Genomic DNA, 23,129 nt, shown 5'->3' on the forward strand with positions numbered 1-23,129 from the left:
CCTCTTTGTTTTCATTTTCCAGCTGGGTTTTAATTTTGCATGCATTTCAGTGACATATAGTATGTCTAACAGTCTTTTCTGGAAGCATTTTGGGGCTGTCACTGCTAGTATTTACCAAAATGCTTACTCAAGAGCAAGGTAGTAGAATTTATTTCCCTTTTGTGGAGGTTTGTTATGAAATCTGATGCTAATGAAATCTAATGGAAAGAGTAATGCAGAAGTGATTCCATTCTCTATTTACATGTATGCATATGCATTTTTGAACTCGAGGTTGTTTGAAGCATAGCTGTAAGTAGTAGGAACCCCTCCTTTTGGAAGGGTTTAATGACACCCCAAACAACTCTGAAATGCAGTAGACCTAAATGTTTCCATTTTGAGAAAACGTTTAAACTCTAGATCCCTTGGCAAAGCAATTTGTAACATTTAATACTTATCCTTAGATTATCATAGGAGCCTCTGTGAAGCTATCTTTTTGAAGTAATGCCAATAGAAAGTGGAAGTTGTGCAGCTGCTCGCCAAGCAAAGCAGAAACGTAAATCACACAGTCTATCTATCCGAAGAACCAACAGTTCTGAGCAAGAACGAGCAGGACTGCAGAGAGACATGTTGGAAGGGCAGGTAAGGTAGCTGATACTTAGACTATTTTGTTAATTCTTTTATGATGACTTTTTAATGTGAAGAAATTAAATAGACTTAAGTAATGAAGTATGTCTAATAAAGCTGGAGGAGCAGCAGCTTGCAGCTTGCTTGCTTTTAAGTGCTGACTTTCCTTGCAGTCTGTTGATGTGGCTATTGACCTTATTTCTGGTTATCTTCAGACTTGTGAAGCTTTTTATCAACTTTTATGTATTCTTAGAGCGAATGATAAAACCAGTAGCAGCTACAAAGAATACAGCTTACTCAACTCACTGCACTTCTTTCCCTCCAGCCCTTTAAGTTGATGACTGATTCTGGAGTTCATAAATATGAATTTAGAATACTGCTAGCCCATCGATATGAATAAACTGAAATATCTGTTACTAGAACTCAGGGAAGGTTTTGGTGGGAACACTGTTCTGCATTTTTTTCCATAAAATAAATTACATTAAATATTGTCTGCTTGATAGAGGTATGGGATAACTTTGTTTCTCTGTTTATGGTTTTTATTTATTTATTTATTGAACTTGGCTTGAATACAGATGTGATCTTCACAGAATCCCAGAATGGTTGAGGTTGAAAGGGACATCTGGAGATTGTCTTGTCCAACCCCTCTGCTCCAGCAGGGTTCACCTGCAGCATGTTGCCCAATACGGTGTTCGATTGGTTTTTGAGGATCTCCAAGGACGGAGACTCCACAGCCTCTCTTGGCAACCTGTTCCAGTGCTCAACCACCCTCACGTTTGAACCATTGTTTCTTTATATTCAGGTGGAATTTCCTGTGTTTCATTTTGTGCCCGTTGCCTCTTGTCTTGTCCGTGGCACCACTGAGAAGGAGTTGGCTCCATATTCTTTACATGGGTAAAGCACCTCTCCTGGTGCAGGACTTTGCACTTCCCTTTGCTCAACTTCATGAGTTTCCGCTCAGCCCATTTCTCCAGCCAGCTGAAGTCTCTCTGAATGGCAGTGCAGTCGTTTGGTGTATCTTCTGGGCATTTGATTCAGGGCAAAAAAACGACCACAAAAAATTCTGTAGTTCTCCTAATCTGCTCAGTCTGTGTAATGGACACAATTTAGAGCCAGTTGGAATGCTTCACTTAACAATGCCGAAGTTAACTAGGTAAAGCTCCTACAGGAACAGTGTTTGGAGTAGTGTTGCTGAAGATAAGCAAATAGTGGATTTGAAAATTATGCTATCACACTGAACACACAAAGTTAGTACGAGCCTGGCAAAGGCAATGCAAAACTTGATTTTTTTTTATCAGTGAAGTGCTTTGAAGTACTAACAATATTATGCTATGAGAAGCCACACTTTCTCTTGTAGGCTGTCTTTAACACTGTTAAGGGAAAAGGTTGCGTCTCCTCTGTGGTAGGACAGGTTTTTGTATTGAATCAGTTTTTTGGTTGATTTAAAGTACCAGTTTTCTGGAAACTAACAGAGCTAAAGTTGTTGCTTCTAGTCATCTGGAAACTGGACAATGTAAATATTTACTTGTGTAGAAAACTGTTCTTGCTTTTGGACTATTACAGCCTTACTTTAGGAAAGGAATGAAGGGCAGCGGAGAGGTGAGCCTGCTGTAACTTCTATGTATATAAAAAAATATATTGACCTATTTTAGTATTTAACATCAAACTCCATAAAAGTTTATGCTGAGAAAATAAATATTTTATATGTTAGCTGATTTAGTTTTGTTGACCTTGAACAGTCGCTTACCAGTTCTAGTATGGAGAGAGCATTAATGCCACTTCGCAACAGAGCTATAAAACACATGAAATCAAGATGATATCGTCTCTTTATCTGCAAAAATAGTTGTTGCATCCTATTTTAATATGCTAATTTAAATAATGCAAGCTTAAGAATGAGTAAAGCAGGTGGATGCATGTTATGATGCATTGGCTACTTTCACAAGTTTAGATTTATGTATGCGTTCAGGCTTTAAGAAACGATTTAAAAACCTTCCTAACAGTTCGTATTTCTAAAGCTGTTCAAGGATACCTTGGTCTCTTTGGTAACCTTGTTATATGGAATTACTGGGTAATTGAATCGGAAATAAGTCTTTTAATATTTCTCTTAATAGTATTTCATTTGTGTGGTATTGTTGTTCAATCAGCTTCATTGAAAGTTGATTTTAGTCTGGATCTGCTTCGTGTTCTGGTTTGTTGGGGGTATATGAACAAGAGTATTGACTCAAGGGAGAGGCAAATGCAGGTGCAGAAATTAATAGCTGGGGGCATGAAGAGCATAGGACCACTTCTTTCAGCAATATTGCCTGTTTCTGTCAGTTTAAAGTAGACATGAAATTGGTATAAGACTGAGTTACGAACAGTATGTTATGTGTTCTATGTTACGGTTGTTAGTGGTTTCTTTCACTCTTTTTCAACTTGGTGTCTGGAAATAGCTTCATAGCTAATATAAGAGCATGATCATGATAGGCTTTTCTGTGTTTTTCTGCAGACAATTATCTTATTATCTTGTACATGAACCAAAACACAAGTCAGGTTAAATTCTGATTGCTTAGATGCTGTCTTACTCAAAGACATGTGCTGCCTCTAATGGCTAGTATGCATATACTTTTTTATAATTCAGGCAATTTTTAGAAATGGAACCAATTTATCTGTATCAAGTGTTTTTGGGAAAGTTCAGAATAAAATGAGCAATAACTATCTTCAAACTTGCATTGAAATTAAGTTCACCCTGATTTAGGTATGTCCTGTACTAACATTTTTAGTTCCTTTCTAATAGTTCTGTACTTCTCGATCTGAAACAGTGGTGGTTTGTGCTGTGACAGAAACTGTCTTCAGTTTTCTTTTTTGTTCATAGTTGATGACTTTGAAATTGTATACTTTTGCTTTGTGTAAAAAGTAGTTGTTGCAAATGGGCACAATCTCTGTATGCTTTCGTTGGGATCCTCAAGATGTATGCTTCATTACTTATCTTTGAATTTTGGTAACTTGTTTTCTTGCATAGCTGTTTCTCAGGTTTTGAATATGTCTTTTTGCAGGCTTGTCCAGTACTAAACTATTGTCTTACTGAATTTTGAGATGACAGGTTAAATATTAACTATCCTACTAAGGAGTGCTTAAGCTTTTTTCGTTGTTAGGGAAAGTTTCAGTTAAATGGAAGCTTCTGTTTAGAAAGTTTATAGGTGGCTAACTAGGTAAATAAAATATGCTGTCCATCAGCAACTGAAGAAAAGAATAGGTTTAGTAGAATTGATTTACTTAGTGAGCAAGGATGGTTCATTCTTGGATCCATAGCTGTAGGTTAGGCCAGTTAGTGGATTGACTCGAGTTATTAGGCTAATGACAGTATTTTCTCCTTTGTAATCTGTCTCCTTTCCTAATCTGTATGCTGTGCTTTAAATTTTGTAAGTTGAAAGTGGGTTGTTAGCACTAGGTATTCCCAATTATCAATTGACTACTGTCAGTTGTCTTCTACATCACGCGGTGTCTTCTCAGCAGGGTTCAATAACAGAATTATTTCTATAGTGAGAACCTTGAATCCCAACAGAAATCAGTAGTCAGGTTTTTTTGGATAAGGTATACGTTTGTACAGTGAAAATGCAGCGCTGATCTCTGTTTTGTAGGCAGACGAATACAATTTAAATAACTTGCATACAGAATATCCAGGCCAAGCTGGATATTGAACTCGGGTTACATAAATCCTGTGTTCATGGTTTTACCATTTACTTGTTTTTATGCCTTTTATTACTACGATGGTTATGCAGAAGTTAAAAACCAGCCCTTCTGTGTGAACTTGCTTTTAAATGTTTTCTGTGAAGAGGAGATCCTTGAATACTCTCTGGGGAGGGAAGGATTTGATTTTTTTTTTTTTCCCCCTCTCCCTTCTATTTAAATAAAAAGAAATCTTATAGCACTGCAGTGTTGAAGCCACGTTTTTGATTCCAGTGAGGTTTTGTATTTCCTATCTGTACAGTAATTAATTCCTCAGTCCCTGGCTTTAGACGTAACAGGTTTTAGCCTGCATCTGGTTTGTGCTCTATCACGTGTGCAGAAATTTAGAATTTTACTTTCATCTTTTTCTTTCATACGGCACTTGGAAACAACGGACATTTATGTTTTTTGTTTTATTCTGCGCTAAAGAATGTTCTGAATAAATGAAAGCAGAAATACATTAAAGCAAAAATAAAATTTGGGTAGGCTTTGGCATGCTTTTGCCGATTTGCATGCTGTGCTCTATTCAAACAGGAATCTGTAGTTTACAGGTATATTTTCATTAAATCATAATTTTAAATATTTGGTAGAACCTTAAATGAAACAGGTGCAAAAACCAGTATTTTGCCTTCTAGGATTCTAAACTACCTTCTTCTGTTCGGAATACGCTTCTTGAACTTTTTGGACAAATAGAGCGGGAATTTGAAAACCTCTATATCGAAAATTTGGAATGTGAGTATATTTTTCCCAGCAACCTGAAGTTGTTAGGACTTAGGATATAGTAGAGCTAATTGAAAAGCTGACATTGGATACTATAATGTAATTAATGTAGTTTATCTGAGGAGCTTAAGAACTGTTTTGAACTTCTTGCCAAAGACCATGTTTGTTCTTTTTAAGAAAAATCACTTTCTTTTGTCTTTGATGTATGCCATCCTCTTTGATGCCACGGCAAAGAAATGGAAGTGGCCGTCTCCTTTTCCTGGTGTAGGCTCTGCTGTATGCCGTCTTAATCTGGCTGTAGCTTTGCTCAGCCTATGAGGTTTGAGACTGCAGCTTTGTCTTTATTTTTGTATGCATACTTACAAATGTCATTTCTGGACCTCACAACTTAGTACATTACATGACCAGTATCTGTGGCTGCCTGTGAAGACTGAAGTTGAGCACTCGGTTAATAATTCCAGGTGTTATCTGTAACAAATGTAATTGTGTAATGACTGTATTGCAGTGTAAATGAACAGAGGATTCAAAGTAACCCAGGCAATCATATGATAATGCCTTTCTTAACTTTTCCTGTTAGATTTTGCAAGCTGTGTTGCATGACTTGGCCTCTGAATTGTCAAATCTGTCTGTCTTGGCTTCAGGTCAAGCTCTTTTCCACATCTAATCTGTTCTCACAGTTAAACCAAACACTCATGTTACAAAAACATTCCTGCATACTTCCTGAAAAAGTACTGCTTTTGTTCTGCTTCTAAAACCTGAGCTCACATTGGTTAAAGGTTAGCATCAACACTTCAGTTTTTTTGCAGTAGTGACACTTTGGTCACTTGAGTTCTCCGCCTCCTGCTGGGAAGTTGGCTGAAAGTAAGAAAAATAGGGATATTTTTTTCCAGCTTGTTGTTCTGAGAGAACCAACAGCTGTGAAGGTTTGAAAGCCTTTTATACGTTGTCTCTATGGAAGTACTGCAGCCTTAACAGTAGATGGCTTGCTCGATATCTGCTATTACTCCGTGTCACAGCAATTTCATGACAGCAACCAAAATTGAAGAGCTATATGTGACTGCTTGGTTTTGGGGGGAAGAGTGGCATTAGGTGATTATTATTTTCAAAAAATCAGGCTTTAGATGCACCATGCAGATGTCTGTCAGCTGAGATAAGCTCTAATTGCCTACTATTGCTATCAGTTATGCTGACAAACATGGTAGAAATGAGTTTTTTTTATCACTTAACTTCACAAATGTTTGACAGAAAAGTGGTGGTGAAGGCATTTGTACCCTACAGGGCGTGATTATTTTCCTTCCATCCTATATCTGTTTCTTCCACATCCTACTTCTTCAGCTGAGAATTCTAGTTGAGTCTTAGCCTTTGTGATCGCTTTCCACCCCCTGACAATTTCCAGGTTTCCATTTCTTTTCTCTTCTGATGCCCAGTCTGTTGTTTTTGCTCTTGGTATAACGTCTATGTTATTGTTGCACTTACTTTACCTAGAGAATCTCAGGTTTTCCCCCCTGGTTCTCGTATACTCTTCTTCCCCTGTTACAACTAATTTCTAGTCCCTTCCTTTCCTTATTCCTTCCAGGCTTCAGTTTTAATTCTTTCAGCCAATTCCCTAATTGTTTGTTTCCGTCTTCTGTTACTACAAGCCTGTCTTTTCTTTGATTACTTCTCTTTCACATTACCTGCGTTTAATGAAAGTTCAGGTGTATGTGACTGGGAACACAGAAGAGAGTATCTGTCTTTGCTCATTTAAAGCACTTGGACAAGGTATGCGAGTGTAAACTGACTTTATTTTCCTTCTAGTGCTTAGAACTGAGACTTCAGTGAATTTCTCAGGAATGGCAAAAAGCATACTCCTGATGGATCACGTTCTCCCAGATTTCAAAGCCTTATTCCAAAGCCTGGGGAGTGAGTGAAGTTTTTTTAAAGAAGAGGTCCCAAGAATTTGTAGAGAGACAGACCTAGACTTACTCTCAAGAACAGCTGAAAACTGTCTAAAGCCTCTCAGTAAAATTCAGCCTGAGGAAGATACTTAAAGAATGTCAGCCCAAATTTTGGAGGAAAGCTATAAGCTATTGAAAAGGTTCTTTATAATATAAAGTTGGGCAACTTTTAAACCAGTCCGGCCATGGGAATCACTTATGAGTACCTAACCTGTTTTTAGCTATGCCACTTCTCTGTCTTCTGTTCCTATAGTGCTGGTGAGAGTTATAAGTAATTGACAGAAAATCATTCTCGTTGCGATATATGCTTTGTCATATGTGCGACAAAAATATTTTGATAGTATTTAATATTTCTAAAACACTTGAATGAAATACGTATATGTCAAATTCTTCAATTTTTTGGGTACTTTTTGAAGGATAAAAAGGATTCATGTAATTTTGCTGCTTTTTTTTTTTAACTCTAGAGGTAGATAAGCATTTAAGGGAGAATAGTATTTCGAGATAAATAAAATCTTTGTCAAGAAATGTCATACTAATTGGCTCATACTTGTTATACTGTAGGCTTTCTGTCTCGTATTGAATTTAATTCAATACAGGTGTGCCATGTATTTTACAGAAGCTCTTTTGTTAATCTTTAGTCACGTTTAGTAGTAAAAGTAACAGTAATTAGAAGCGAGTAATACTTTCCTTGGAATCTGGGTCAAGGTTGATCTCTGGAAAATTCAGCATGAAACTTAGTTTATATCTTGGTGAGAACTGCTTTTATAAAATCACAGTTGATCTCCCTTCCTGTCCTTAAAAGTAAAATAGATTGCTTGTTAATCATAACAATTTTGAAATAATATGTTAATGATTCTGTTTTAGTCTTTTTTTTTTTTTTGGCAATAATGTGAATTTTTATGCTGTTGTTAGTGCGCAGAGAGATTGATACGCTTAATGAGCGTTTAGCAGCAGAAGGACAGACAATCGATGGAGCTGAGCTGAGCAAAGGACAACTGAAAACAAAAGGTAAGAGAAACACAAAGAATCCTAAACTAGTGTTTTTGAGTTTACTTTCTCTGTACTTATCTGTTAAAAATGTATTGAAGGGAATCTTATTGAAGGGAGTTAATACAATGCTATAAATAAGTTAATGTTGTATCTGAAATATCTATCTATACATTTGTTTATCTCAACAGCCAGTCATAGTACCAGTCAACTTTCTCAGAAATTAAAGACAACTTACAAGGCATCTACTAGCAAGGTATGAGACAGTTAAACCTTTACTCATCAATGTGTACTCACGAGACTAACGTGGCTGTCTTTAAGTTGTAAATTACTCAACTTAAAGATTCAATAATGCTCTTCAAGAACATAATATTTTTACAATAATTGCTGATACTTTTTATAGGATGAATATTGGAATGGAGAGAGTTTGTATGCACATGTGTGTGTGAAGTTACTCTTTTGTAATAGAATAACAAAAAAGAATCCAATTTCATGAGGGAAACAGAAAACTTAGTTGATGGTGAAGTTCTGAGTAAAGATTTGAGTGTTGTGGTTGAAATGGGGATTTAAGTAGGGATCTGTAGATACCATTTGAGCAGTGTTCTATTATGGAGGGGTGTTGGAGCTGTGAGGTTTTTTTTTTTTTTAATTCTTGCCAAACTGGTACCTAGAGATGCCTCTTTTTTTTTTAATAGTTAATGACTTACAAATTCATTAATGACGACATTTAAGTAGAGACAACACAGTACTAACAGTATAGCTATTGTGTCATTATGAATTGTTATGAGTTAGTATTTTCTCTAGTGTTTTTTTTTTTGCGGCCGGTGTTAAATGCTTGTCATCTTTTGCTTGCTTGTAAAGTAAAGTACGTAGCGCTCATATATCCTGGGCAAGGCAGGCAGATCTTGCAACTTCAGTGTGGGAAGCTGGGATGTATGGGGTTGAAGACTGGCTAACTGCTTTGCTTCCCGATATTATATGCATGCACAGCAAAGTAGTCATGAGTAGCGGAACATGAATAATTCAGTAACTTTCTATAAGCATCATATCTATCTATCAGTTGATAATTAACAGCTGTTTAAATGCTGATGTATTTCTTCCTGCACCGTTGAATCAGAATTTATTGCGGGGTAGAGAGGAGAGGTGAGGAGAATGATTGATTAAGCTGAGAGCATCTCTCTCCAGTGTGTCCTTTGTTCACGTCCTTTCTGTAGTTTGTAGGAGTGGTTGTATTTGGGCCTCTGCCTCCTTCCTGCTCAGAAGAGTTAAACAGCTCTGGTTTTTGGGCTCTTCAGCCACAAAGAGACTATAACCAAAAGTTCGGGAGGGGCTATAACTATTTTTCTAACAAACTATGATCTTTCTCTGTTTATCTGAACGGGATGCATTTAAAGTTTCCTATTGCCAGTATCTGGGAAAATGAGTTTTGAAGAGTTCACAGCTATAAAGTTCTTAAGTTTGTATTTTCAGAGGCAGTGAATGAATTATGGTATTCACCAAAAATGGGTTGTGTTCCAAGTCAAGTTGGGTGGTGGGTGGCAGATTTGCTCTTATACCTCTCCTTTATACTGTCACTGTGAGCCTAATTCAAAACTTGTTAAAGTCTGTTGTTTTTCTGTGAAGTAAATTAGAAGAGACTTAAGTTTTACAGACCAACTTGTTTTGTGTAATTGCACGAGATTACATTTTTCTGATTGCCAACCTATAAAAAGTTTAGGTTTGTTCTGATAAGAGCTCTCAATATTTGCCTGTTCTAATCATAAAACTGGTCCTTGACTGCCGTCTTGGAAAAACATGCTATGACTAAAATATTCCAGTCTGCTCGGTTTCTTGGGGAAAACGTTGAGGTAATCAAGCTTGAATCATAGTCCCTCATGAGGAAAATTCCCATATCTGGGTACTTTTTATTCCTTAGATGAGTTGAGAGTCTGAATGTTAAGTTGGCAAAATCTGTATCAGAATAAGGATGGTTTGAACAGCCGAGGTAATCCATCAGTGTCCAAATCTTGAAGGGACAGATTAGATCTAGTGTATGGTACTCTAAAAATCCTTTTTTGGATGTATTAATGGTAGAGATGCTGTAGTCTAGCTACAACAGTTTGTAGATGAAGGAATTGCTTTGTGAAATTCATGCCTTGTTGATGTCAACAAGTTGTTACTGGTGATGTTAATGATCCCTGGCTGTAAGAGTGGTTAAGACATCAGAAAAACACCAACAGTTTATGCAGAATCCTGAAATAAACTGAAATTATGTAACTTGTGCCACCATAAACGCTTTTCCTGGGCTCTCTTTTTTTTTTCTTTTTTCTTTTTTTTTTTTTTTTTGACCAGGGAAAGGACCTCTTAAGGTATTTTCTTCACCCTTCCATTGAGCATTTGAAGGGAATAAAACTTTTTGGTAGGTGCAGTCACTGACCTCACTACATAATGTTATTCCATAGTAAACTCCATTATTCGGTTACAGCACAATGTTGCTGGGCTGTTCCTGAGTAGATGAATTTTCCGTTCTTATTTCTAATGTATCCTATCCACTTAAGAGACATTTTAAAATGGTATTTTGATATTACTTGCAGGCAGTTGTCTCCATTCTAAGGAACCTCCATATGGAATGAAATGCATGAAACTCTACAGATTTAAGAAAGAGGACAGAATAAGCAGAAACATTCTAGATATGATTGCCCGGTTGTTTGAATTATAATATGATAGTCCAAGGTTTATGGAAGTTACTAAAAAAACAGACTTCTGCACTATAGAAAGTTGTTTTTTTAATAACTTGCATGTATATAAACATTTCCTTTACTTTCTTGAAATGTTGTTTATGAGCAATTATATAAAACCAATTGATGGAGAGCAAAAAAAAAAAAAAAAAAAAAAGAGGAGGGGGGGGAAGGAGGGTGGGTAGCTGTTCCTGAATAGGAGATAACGTTTGTTTCAGAAAGCTTTGACAGGAGAATTTGCCTCAAAATTGGAAAAACAGAACACAGACTCTAGGCTGAGTGTGAGACTAAGGCTTGAAAAGTTTTAAGTTTGGAATTTGAGCTGAGAGGTATGTTACTGCTGTTCCAGTTCTCATAAATACTCCATTTGGTTTAAGATCTATATTCTAGGTGAAGTTGCATCCATAGGATTGTATTCAAGGCTTATGAAACTCTGGTGTACAGCTGAGCTAATAACCTTTACCATTAACCCACTTCCTTTTCAATGCGTCCTTAAAGATTGTTGCTTCTGCTGCTATGAGACTGAAATGCATATTAACTGTTAATTTGGAATTCAAATGGGGCATTATCCTTTCATCATTGCAAAGCTGACATGCTCGAAATTTGGAATACTCTGTAAGTCTCACAGAAATTCCTAACTTTTAAAAACCTTTTCCGAAGTAATTTGCTTTAATGGCATACTTAAGACCTTTTATTTTTTGATGCCACAAACTAACAGGTTTTTATCCTTAGTTTATTGTGTCTGAAATATAGACTTCATTTTCTAATTGTCTTGCTAAGTTGTAGATACATCTTAACGTGATTTGTGTTACAGCATTTAAAGATTTTTACTTAACCCATCCGATAGATACCTGCTCATAATTGCAGGCAGAGGAAAACACTGTTATGTATATATATTTTTTTCTTCCAATTTTAACAAAACTTTTCAGACAGCCTTCCTCAGAGTACGGTTATGCGCCCCAAGACTTGTGGGGTAAAATAGTGTAGTTTTCACTGTGGTTTTGCTCTTATTGAAGTCATTTTTCTCTACAGTTGATTTCAGTTATGTCTCTGGAAGTGTTCCAGCAAGGCAAACTTTTTAATATTGCACTCCTCTTTCATTTGAAAATGCAGAATTTCTGCAGTTCAGGTACCTTTCAAAACATCCCAGTGTTTTTCATCTTCCTGTGCCTCAGTGCCTTGGAGTTTTCCCTTTTTGTTAGACGTTTTTTTTTTCTTCTTTTCATTTGAGAGTATTTACCCACATGCTAATTTGGATTTAATAAGACTTCTCTGTTTTCCCTAAACAGCATTGATTTTGAGGGAATGTGCTTATTACATTTTTAGATGAGTTTGACGTATCTTTTAAAAAAAGGCTTTATTACACAAAATAACTGACATATGCTCCCAGGTTGATGTTTGATCTGATTAGCTCTTTGCTCTTTTGAGGAAAAACGGCAGCGAGTGTTTTAAATGGGAATGTTTCCGGTTTTTGCTTGAACTATGTCATAAGCAATGCACTCTCCAAGGCTTTACACTGTAAAACATGTCTGTAAGTTGTCAGATGAAATTGTTTTGGGATAGGCAAAAGAAGTTTTTTGTTATAATTCTTTATCTTCCAAACTGAATGGGAATGCACGCTGTGTTTGTGCAACCTAATTACTCCACTGAGATTGCATCACTGCAATATAGAATAGTTCATCTCGCTTTCTGTAAAGAAGGGGGGAGGGTGTTACAAAAAGAAGAAATCAAGTGGTGCATTTGCATCCAGGCTCACTTTCCTACCATGAAACGTCAAACTCTTGACAATAGCAAACTGTTAGAAAATTGAGGAATTGGTACGAGAAAAAGTTAGTACCTGTTTGTCAGTCTAGCAAACGCTATAAGCAATGTATTTGTGGGGGATAAGTTACTTGATCCTGAATCGATGTCGAAAAAAATATGTTGATCTCTCTGCTATTTCAGATTGTATCCAGTTTTAAAACTACAACATCAAGGGCAATATGTCAACTGGTAAAGGAGTATGTTGGCCACAGGGATGGTATTTGGGATGTCAGTGTTGCGAAAACTCAACCAGTGGTTTTGGGGACTGCATCTGCTGGTAAAGTCTTGCATTGCTTGAATCTTAAGACAATTCTGGTTTAGTCTGTAAACAATAGCAAAAGTAGATCAAAAGCATACTTGAACACTTAGGTCCACCACAGGATCTCAGCTGATCTTTTATTGTCAGTCTTTGTGTTAAGAATTGCTGACTTAACTATCTTTTTTAGTAGCTCTGTGCAACTATGCTTCTGAAGGAGTTCATTTTAAGAAGGTTCATTAGCAAAATTTTTAAATAGCGTGTTTTTTTTTTTTTTTTAATGCGTTTAATTTTGATATAGCTTTAAAAAGTTCAGGCATCCTTGCTGATCCTTTTAAACTGTTTGCCTCTTAACTTCTGTGCAGGTCACTCTTTCCTTAGAGTCAGCTCTAGCCAGTTGGATGGGTGTAAACGTGTAGTTTGTGGAGCTGCTTGCTTGGAGAGGGCTTTCATGTGAAATGCTTTACTACTGTATACAGAGATCCTTTCAGACTTTCTATCGTAATACTAGTTTAGCCTTTTATGGAAGTCATAGACTAAGTAGTCGTAATGTGCATGTTCTTATATTCTTAGGTTCTTCTGGCTGTTGCCTAAGGTTATAGGGGCAACTAAAAATCTTAACTTTTCAGTTATTTCAGTTAAGTATATTCCTTGCATATCTTATTAAACTCCTACCCACTTAAGAGAGGGAACAGGTACTACCAAATAAGTTGCTAGCAGTATTAGTATCCAAAAATCAATCTATGAGACGTATGGATTTGGAAAAATGTTAGGAAAATAAGTCATAGCCAGTTAGAATTGGTCAGCTAGAACTGGCAGTCTTCAGAAGCTGGAACGGAGTCTGGAGACAGTGGACATGAGTATTATGGAGCAGAAACGTTTGCTTTGTAAACTGAGCTGCTTATTACTTTATGTGTGTATTGAGAGGTATGTGGGATGTTTTGTCTTTGTCCTGACTCTAACCTGGAAGTGGCCACTTTCCAGTTCAGGATTAAGATTCTTCACACTTAAACATACTTAGATTAATTATTTGTTTTGGGATGTGGCAGGGCAGAGGAGTGGCATTTAGAGTGATTTCCTTTTTAAGTAAACGTCTGTAGTGCCCTGCAGCAACCTATCGGCATTACAGACTTTTATGTAGGAAGTAAATATGTTTGTGCATAGGACTCTTGTTTGTAGTGACTGACTTACCTTTTCACTCTTAATCACTTTCTGTATTGTTTTTTGAATCTCGTGATATACAGTGGGGGCATTATGCATAAGTATATACCCAAATAAGAAAAATATTGGAAGTAGAATTTGCCTTTCAATACAACAAACTAATTTAATTGGAATAGCGCTCTTATTTCTATTGAGACATGCCTATTGGGTTTTAATATTTGGAAGCTTGTAACTATGGACTAGTTACTTTGGTATACAAGGTAATATTATTAGAGGGGTTGTCTGTTTTTTACATTTGGAGACTATTTCATATGTTGTCATTTATATTCAGAGAGAACTTGTTTGTTGAATCAGTGTTAAAATTGAAAAATACATATTGGTAATATTACGTATTCATGTTTATAGCTACTTTTTAACCTTTGTAGATCATACTGCCTTGCTGTGGAGCATAGAAACAGGAAAGTGCCTTGTCAAGTACGTAGGGCATGTTGGATCAGGTAAGATAAGGGCATTTTGCAAAAACAGGAAATGGAATGCATATGGGAGGGGGGAAAATGTGTTTTAGACAACCACAACAATGTTTTTATAGTAGTATTACTTGAAGGCTTGCCAACATTATTAACAAGTAAATTGTAAAAGTTCCATTAATCTTCATACGGAGGAAGGTTTTATAATGTGATTTTTTTTTTTTTTTAAGAGAGAGATTATTAAGACAGTTCCATAAATGTTGAGTGAATAAACAACAGTTAAATAAAATTTTCAGGCACAGTTAAGGCACTTAGTTAAATGTCGGAATTCATTGGGCTTTTCATGCATGTGCAAAATGAGAGTGCCTTATGTAATCAGAGACTGTTTATTTCACAGGATCTGTGTTTTATGTGAGCTGTAAGATACAGTTGCTGGATCACCATCTCTTTGCTCTTCGTTGTTCAATATGTGATCCCATGGGTAACTTACTGCATAGGATTAAAATCTTGCTTTGAAGACAGTTAATTCCATATAAGTATCTGTCTTTTTCTATGCAGTATAAATATTTCCGAAAAATGAACTTAAAACCACTCTGTGGATGGAGAGCTGCAGTACAATACATGTTTTTGCTGTTAATCTTTACTTTTGGTGCAAAATTTGACAAGCACCTGTTACTTTACACATTACGAGATAGAAGGGGAGATATAGTGCATATCAATCTTTTATAGATTGAAAAGAGGTTTTTCATAGTTCTTACTTGCTGCTGGGAGCTGAGTGCTTTGACAGATCATACCCTGAGGTATTGAGTCTTGCACCCAGAAAATGAGGAACAGTCATTGACCTGAAATGTTTGGTGAAGTAATTCAGTACATCTCATGAACTTTGCAGCAAAGATACCAGTGGAATTAAGCTCTCCAGAGAGTGGCAGCTGCTTGACCCATCAGTTGTACTTTCTTTTTCTCCTGTATGACTTTTAGCTCCTGAAACACAAATATGGTAATGCCCTATGGAGAGGTGCATAGGAACATCAGTTACCATTTTAATTTATGCTTTTTAATCTGATGGCATTCAGATATCTCAGGTCTGCTGCTATATGGTAAAGGAAATATTAGTCTCCATAAGTCATATTTGAAAGCTTCAGCTCCTTGCATTTACTTTTTTGTTTGTTTTTAACCGCTATTTGGGAAACCACAACAAGAATAAGAGACTCTAAACTGTATTTAAACAGTGATGTATAAACTAAGTAAAAATAAAAATAAAAAATTCAGTTCATACATTTTCCGTTTAGTAAAGCTGTGTTTACTTGATGATGTTTGACAGCTGGTTAAAATGCAGCAAAGATGTTGGGTACCAGCAACTGTTACACTGCTGAGTTAGTTCAGTGTGAAAAAATTGAGTATCTTTTGAGCTTACTACTAAATACTAGCATTCTTTTGAGAACATAGGCATCTATAATACTTGTATGATGAATGGAAATGATTTTTAAGTTCTGTCTTGAGGAACTGTAGAAGAGAAGGCTATGGATTTTTGCAGACCAAAATACTTAGTGAAGAAAAGTAATTGAATGTTAATTTGTTGAAATAAAAAATGAAAAGGAGCTTTTTAGGCTGGTAGAATTCTTGCAGGATTCAATCCTAAAACAGTCATATTCCAAGTACTTGTAACTTTGGGACTGAAACTTAGTTTGTATTATTTGCATTAGGTTTTCAGGCATTTGTTCTTGCAATTTTTAGCCATAATCAGGGAGTCAATGTTCCTACATAGTAGGCTTTCATTGTGTTATAAATATTTATGAGTACCTAATACTCTGGACATCCATAAATAGAACTTCTCCTCTGCAAGCTTATACATGATAACTTGAATGTAGGCTTTTTCATCCTTCAAAATGTGCAGTATTTGTGCTAGATTCCTGAAATAGCTTACTATAAAATGTATATTGTGGTGTCTATCATTAACTGTGCCTCTTTTCCTTAACTTTACATAGGTTTATTTACTCCAATAGCATTATGACTTCTCTCATTTAAGTGATTGCTATCCTACAAAAAATTGCTTAAGACTTTCTGATTTCTCAGTGCTTTTAATGATAAATCATTGTGAAATATTTTTTTAATGTTACTTGCTTAAAACTTTACTTTGTTTTACACAGTAAATTCCATAAAGTTTCATCCAACTGAGCAAGTGGCTCTTACAGGTATGTAAATTTTTTCACATGCTATGTTAATCGTAAATGGAAAAATAAGCATGTCATTCACTAACGTCTTTTTGGTGTTGCAGCCCCTCCCTTGGCAATATCATCACTGATGAAATAATCTACGTATTTTAAGGCATAAGTAACGAGAGGTAGATCTTCCCCTCTATATTTAACGTATCGTCATTTGTACTCACCTTTTTTGAAAGAGTCACTTGGAATCATATGTTTAACACTTTGAAATATACATATAAAAGTTTTCCGGAAGTAAAGGAAAAAGGATATTTGATACTGGATATGCAGAAAAAGCAACTCAGAAGTATTAGAGTAACTGCATTCTCAAGGTTGAGAATATTTTCAGTACAGCTTTGGGTTTAAAAACTGTCTAATGTGGTTAATAGTAGGATTCGTACTGTCCGGCAGTTAGGGCACTAGCTCTGGGGCTAAAGAGACCTGAATTCAATTCGCTGCTACTGGGTAAGTCATTGTAAAATGAGGGTAATTATTATTGGGGTTAGAAATTAAAACACTGCTATTATGACTTCCTTTTGCATCTGCAGTGACTACTCCCCAGGAAGCTAGGAAGTAGAATGCTTTCTGGCAGTTCAGCTAGCAATGATTTAAGTAAGGCTAGTTAGATTTTTCCTGTTTTCTGATGGTAACTGTAGTCAATGTTGCAGTTCCATAAACGATATTCCTATATAAAACTGACCTTTTCTTCACTCAAAAGCTTGAAACCACCCGTAGCTAAACTTTTGTTCTGTGATTTTGCCAAGAGGTAGGTTCTTCAAAATATTTGCACTGAAGGTTTTCAGAGGACCTGCTTTTTTCAGTGTTACTTGATAGGCTTATGGCTACTTCAAAATAAACAGCCCTCCACTCTGCTCCCAGAGTACTGACATCAGAAATCATAAAAGACTGATAACCTTTCTTCCACCCTTCTTCCTCCGTCTATTAGTTAAGAAGTTTTTCCAAATGTTTTCGTGTGTTTTGCACTTGCCAAATCTGCAGACCCATAATACCTGTTTTTTTTCCTTAATCTGGAACCCTCAACACTGTATATTTAAGTAGTAGCAGCATGTTTGATTGGTATGCAGCAAAGAGAAGCTTGGGTTTCTCATTATGTAATAATGGATAAGTATCTTTCAGCAACAGAAGGTCTAAAATCAGATGGTGCCTGCAGAGCTGATAACTGTTGCTGCATAAGATGAGTTACTTGAGGTGGAAGCAGCGTAGCTTCACTCTTGCTGTTTTGGATTTCTCATTAAATCCACACTAAAACATTTGATAGAAGAAATCATTGAATGAAGAGGAAATCCAGTATTTTAGGAAAAAGCAAACAAAGGATGCTAATATATTAAACGTCTTCTTCGAATGTTATCTATTAGAATACTACTGATGTTTGTGTTCTGAGGTGCACTGTTTCAGTGGATAATTTCACTGTAGGAATGATTAATTTGGCACCTACTTAGCAGTTTGCGTATTGAATTATGTTCTTATGTGTTGAAGCCAGGGAAGTAACCATTTCATGGGCACTGAGACTTGCTTACCAAAAAGGTCATGTAGCAGTAACTGTTAGAAAAAGATGTGATCTCAGACGTTATTGCCAAATATGTAACATGAAACTTGTTTTTATTGTTTGTGGCAACGCTCATATTTAGTCAGTCTCTCTCTCTCTCTCTTTCTCTCTCTCTGTTTCTCTCTCTCTCTCTCTTTCTTTTTCCTCTGTAGCATCTGGAGACCAGACAGCTCACATCTGGAGATACATCGTACAGTTGCCTACACCTCAGCCAACTGCAGACTGCAATGTAAGCAATCAACTTATTGAGACTAAACTAATTGCATAGCAATTTCATCAGATATGGGTGTTATAAGACTGAATGTTGAATTTCTACATAATTAAAAAATTACATGATTTCAGGATTGCAAAGGTGGGATATTAAGGTTTTAGGTGAACAGATATGTTTTGGTGTCTTTCTTTCAAAGAAGATTCCTTTCACGTTTCTAAGAGCTGTGGTGCAGAACAGAGTCTGGAAGTGCATTAATTGACTCTTTTGTTCAAGCTAATAAATGTTTAAGTAAATGAAGTGGCAAGTGCAATTTGTTTATAATAATCCAAATCATAAAGAATAATGAAGTTCTTTTTAAACTACTTAAATTCTGGTAGTTTAACTTTTGAGGCACATATGTTGTTTATCGTTGCCATGAATTGAAAACTGATCGTAAAGATTCACACTTGTGTTATCTGCTTAATTATGTCACTAAGTTTGATTTCTAATTTACCCTCACCAGTCATCCTCATACTATCTGTCATTGTTGTCCCTAGATAATTCTTCAGTCAGTGTTTACTATAGACTGTCACATCCTGTATTTGACTTAAAAATTACTTGCGCTAAATTGTGAAGACTAAAGTAGCTTATAGTTTGAGCTTCTCAGCAAGCTGAGGCTCGGCTGTATAATATGAGATATATAGTTAGACTCTTGAAAATGTTTGATTCAGATGATTTGATTCAGCATTTCTATATTGAAAGAGTAGTACAAACGTTACCTTTTTCGCAATACAGCATGGCAAAAAACAGGTGTATTTGTCGTGCATTAGTGAAGTAGAGCTTAGAGGTTGATACTTCCTGGTGTAGGAAAATAATTTATCTTGCATTCAGTTTACTTGCTGTCAGGCATTGCTGATGTTTTGACCACCAGACAAATCTTGATGTCATGATCTTTGATTCTAAAGGATGAAATATGGCTGTAAAAGATTGTCTTCTCAAAGAGTCAAAACGTTCAGCAGCACGTTAGACATGTACTGCCTTTAAAAATTTAAAGGGAAGTAGTGATCTCTATGTATGTAGTGGAATGAAACTCAAGAGTGATGCGGTGTGGGGAATATAAAAAGACTAGCCAGACAGTTGATGGGATCATATGGGTAAGTGACTTAATGTAGACGAAATGAGTCTTTCATTTTAAAAACTCTTCCAAACTTTTTAGCTCTGACATAACTGTCCTCTCTTTGATAGCATTTGATAGTGGATACCTAAAGAGGTTACATTCTATAGAATTACATTACCTAGATTTACCTGAAGAGGATGGGAAAATACTGTAAAGTGTAACTTAGGCACACTCCTTTTCATTTATTAATACTTTTTCTCTTTCATTTTGCAGCAAATGTCTGGAGAAGATGAAGTTGAGTTCTCGGATAAAGATGAACCTGATGGAGATGGAGACGGTTCTAGCGATTGTCCCACTATCAGAGTCCCGCTAACTTCACTCAAAAGCCATCAAGGAGTGGTCATAGCAGCAGACTGGCTTGTTGGGGGAAAGCAAGCTGTGACAGCTTCGTGGGATAGGACAGCAAATCTGTATGATGTGGAGACCTCCGAACTCGTCCATTCTCTAACAGGTATCTCTTCACTCAACAAAAGGAAAAATTGCTGATATATTTTACATGGGGGATTACTTGTTGAACATTGGGAAAAGTAAGTTGTTTCTCTGGAGTAAGAAGGGGGTGTGCATGAGACTTAAACTGCTGCTCAGTGATGTGGTGTTTTCTAAAATCCCAAACTTGGAAATGCTCTGAGCATGCTTTTTTACTCTTCTGAGCGTGCAATGTATCAAATGCTTTTTGCCTTTACTGTATTGATGATATATTAAGTAGCAATAAATTACAGCCCCTTAATAATGTGAAATGAGTAATAGCTTATTTTGCTTTTAAATATGATTCTCAACTTGTGTGACAGCAGTAATGTTAGAATTCAGAATGATTATTCTTTTACTGTTTGGTGGGTGAGGGGAGAACCCCCTCCCCTCCCCCCCCCCCCCCCCCCCCGCCAAAACTTGTGTTACCAGCATTTCATTCCAAATGTGTGTGGAAATGAAAAGTCTTATTTTCATTACCTTATATGTTTTCATCTGTGGTTGTAGGGCATGACCAAGAGCTAACACATTGTTGTACACATCCCACCCAGCGTCTTGTGGTGACATCATCACGTGATACAACCTTTCGTCTGTGGGATTTCCGAGATCCTTCTATCCATTCTGTGAATGTCTTTCAGGGCCACACAGAGTAAGTGACAGTTGTTTCATAGTTTTTTTTTTTAAAGTTTCGAAAGTATAAATGTATTCAGTTGCTAATCTGAACAAAACTGTTCCTGTGCTCTTTTTGAGGTACTAAGTTCATTCCCCTGTTTTATGAGACTGATTTTCACAGAAACCCCTAACTGTCCTCCTTCAAATGTAATACAACAGTAATTAATTTCCAAAACAGCAGCCAGGGCTCTTGGTGTGATGTTGCTTATATGGTAAGTCTAGATAAAACTCCTTACAATAAAATTTTAAGGTAAACGGGTTGTTTTGTACCATTGCTTATGTCCGTAGCTTAGGGGTATTGCTGTAATGAAGTTGATGAAACAGATTTTCTTTATTTGTCATAATGTTCAGTGTGAAAGGTTACTTTTTTGGAAGCAGAAGAACCAAAATCAATATTAATTTTTATTCTTTAAGTTAGAGTTTCTAATTTGTACAAAAAAAATAAAGTAAGGGCACTGATCAATACTTTCTATCAAAACAAGGATCTCTTTGATGTAACGCTTTTGGTTACTAATTTAGACTTTCAGATGTTATACTGGCTGCTGTTGAGAATAGACAAACATAGTCATGAGAATCCATTATCTGGTGTTGAGTTACCTTTTTGTTAATCACAGCTCAGATAGATGGAGAATGCAGGAATAACTTTGAAAAACATTACCCAAGGAAGTTCCTCTCTTTTAAGGTTTTGGAAGTTTGAACTTGACTTTTCAGGAAACTAAATTTCATCTTCTGAATAAAAGGTGATTGTGAGTGCTAGTTCAAAACAAAAAACCCCAAACATTTATTTACATTTCCATTTTGTGTTAATTTGAATGTATGGTTTGCATTACGACCAAGTTTCAGTATCCACTTTATTATTTTCCCAGCTATTGGATGTAAATCTGAATTAAAACCTCTTCTAAAAACAAAACAAAAAAATTCCTCCTCCTGCTAAGACTGTCCAACCAGATAAATATTTGATACATGGCAATCATTCTATATAAATAGCTATCTTCTCCTGATAGAAGAGTAGGCTTAATTTTATGGTCTCTGTCCTAGAATTGTTTCTTGTTATCTTCCTGCTGTTTCTGTCTCCTCTTCTAGAAGGACTTGGAAAAGGTGGGAGTTTCTGTGTCTGGTGCTTGCATTTTTTTTTTTTTTCCCCACGTCCTAACTCGTTGCTTTGTCCTGGAACAGGAAAAAGGAACATGACTGACATTAGTGTTTTTCCGTATATATGCTGAGATCAAATGACATTGATCTGAGGTGATGGTGCCTATCATAAGGGATGCTAGCTGGTATTTCAGGGTCTATCACTGAGATCTATAAATGGTCCAGGAGTTTATTTTTTATGGAAGAGACTTTAAGCAACCTTCTAGATCACTTCTACTCCAGTTTTTAACTGTCTTCGTGTTTACATTTGTCAGCTTTATCTTTTGTCTTCGTTTGTCTGTTTGAATGCTCTTAGTTCTTAGCATTGGAATAGGCTCTTTCACCAAAGACGCTACAACTTTTAAGAGCCCCCAAACGGACTGCTATTAACCTATAAGATTGTTCAGCTCATTATTTTACTGAAGAGGTGATTCTGTCATGGAAGGTGTTTTTTTTTTTTTTTTACTGAAAAATACAGTCACAGCGGAGATTGGAGATGGCACGTACTATGAAGTATTTTATTTTTGGTCTTATTGGCAAAATATATTTTTAAATAACTCAGTTTAACAATCTTCTCACATTAAGCAGCAAAAAATAAACTATTTCAGCTGTTCACTGGAAAACATATAGTGCAGAGCTCAGTGGTGGAGAATTGACGATAAACCCCTATAGCACTGTTGAGAGAGGTATTTACCTTTTTAGGTTCACTACCTAAGGCACAGCTGCACCCTTTTGATGTTGTCTGTTAAAGCGTCTTCTGTTTCAGGTTGAACTAATTCTATTTTTGGAAGTAAAACTTAAGGCAAGGCAAATGATCTAAGAAATCTGTATTTTTGGATAGTAAGCAGGAGGCCTCACTCTTGCTTGCTTCCTTTGTCCCCTCTTATAGCTGATACTTTCTGATTCATCAAAACTTTTTTTTTTTTTTTTGCTTTCTTGAATGTCTGTTGAAATAATCTCCCAACTTTTTAATATTTTGATAAGCTCTTGAAACCAGTTCTGTAAATTCAGCCTTACGATCATTAACCCTAATGATTTAAAATTGTTAACCCTGAATTTTAACAGCTTCCTGCCAAATAGTAGCTGATGAATAGCTATCTAGAATTGCTGGTTTTTTCCTGTGTATTTCATCCAGATCAACTGCTAACCAGTATAACTAGACACCACTCACTTCAGTAATGAGTCCAACATAGAGTATTCGTTGCACTGTGGCCCCAAGAATCTTATATTTCTTCTTATAACAGTTCTACCTGAGCATGTCTTCCTGACTGTCGTCGCACTGATACAGAGTGTATGGTTTTAAAAGTTGAGATGAAAGCTGAAAGGTGACATGCAAGGCTTTACAAAGTGATGTATACAAAGACGTA

General features: G+C 36.2%; 1 protein-coding gene across 8 annotated transcripts in view; it reads left to right on the forward strand.

Annotated features, from left to right (window-relative positions):
* WDR37 (WD repeat domain 37) overlaps positions 1-23,129 on the forward strand; it is a 51,912-nt gene that overhangs the window by 14,807 nt on the left and 13,976 nt on the right. For 4 of the 8 annotated variants that reach the window (XM_068934325.1, XM_068934324.1, XM_068934322.1 and 1 more), the window contains 11 exons: positions 441-618; positions 4,947-5,043; positions 6,829-6,933; positions 7,881-7,976; positions 8,147-8,211; positions 12,617-12,752; positions 14,318-14,389; positions 16,507-16,551; positions 18,280-18,356; positions 19,708-19,945; positions 20,467-20,608. In XM_068934325.1, coding sequence (XP_068790426.1) covers positions 481-618; positions 4,947-5,043; positions 6,829-6,933; positions 7,881-7,976; positions 8,147-8,211; positions 12,617-12,752; positions 14,318-14,389; positions 16,507-16,551; positions 18,280-18,356; positions 19,708-19,945; positions 20,467-20,608 — 1,211 coding nt within the window. In that variant the 5' untranslated portion in view covers positions 441-480. The remainder of the gene's footprint in view (positions 1-440; positions 619-4,946; positions 5,044-6,828; positions 6,934-7,880; positions 7,977-8,146; positions 8,212-12,616; positions 12,753-14,317; positions 14,390-16,506; positions 16,552-18,279; positions 18,357-19,707; positions 19,946-20,466; positions 20,609-23,129) is intronic. The other 4 variants (XM_068934328.1, XM_009683957.2, XM_068934326.1 and 1 more) reach the window with 1 other exon arrangement.

This window comes from Struthio camelus, chromosome 2 (genome assembly GCF_040807025.1).
Source record: "Struthio camelus isolate bStrCam1 chromosome 2, bStrCam1.hap1, whole genome shotgun sequence".
In the NCBI taxonomy this organism is placed as follows: Eukaryota; Metazoa; Chordata; class Aves; order Struthioniformes; family Struthionidae; genus Struthio; species Struthio camelus.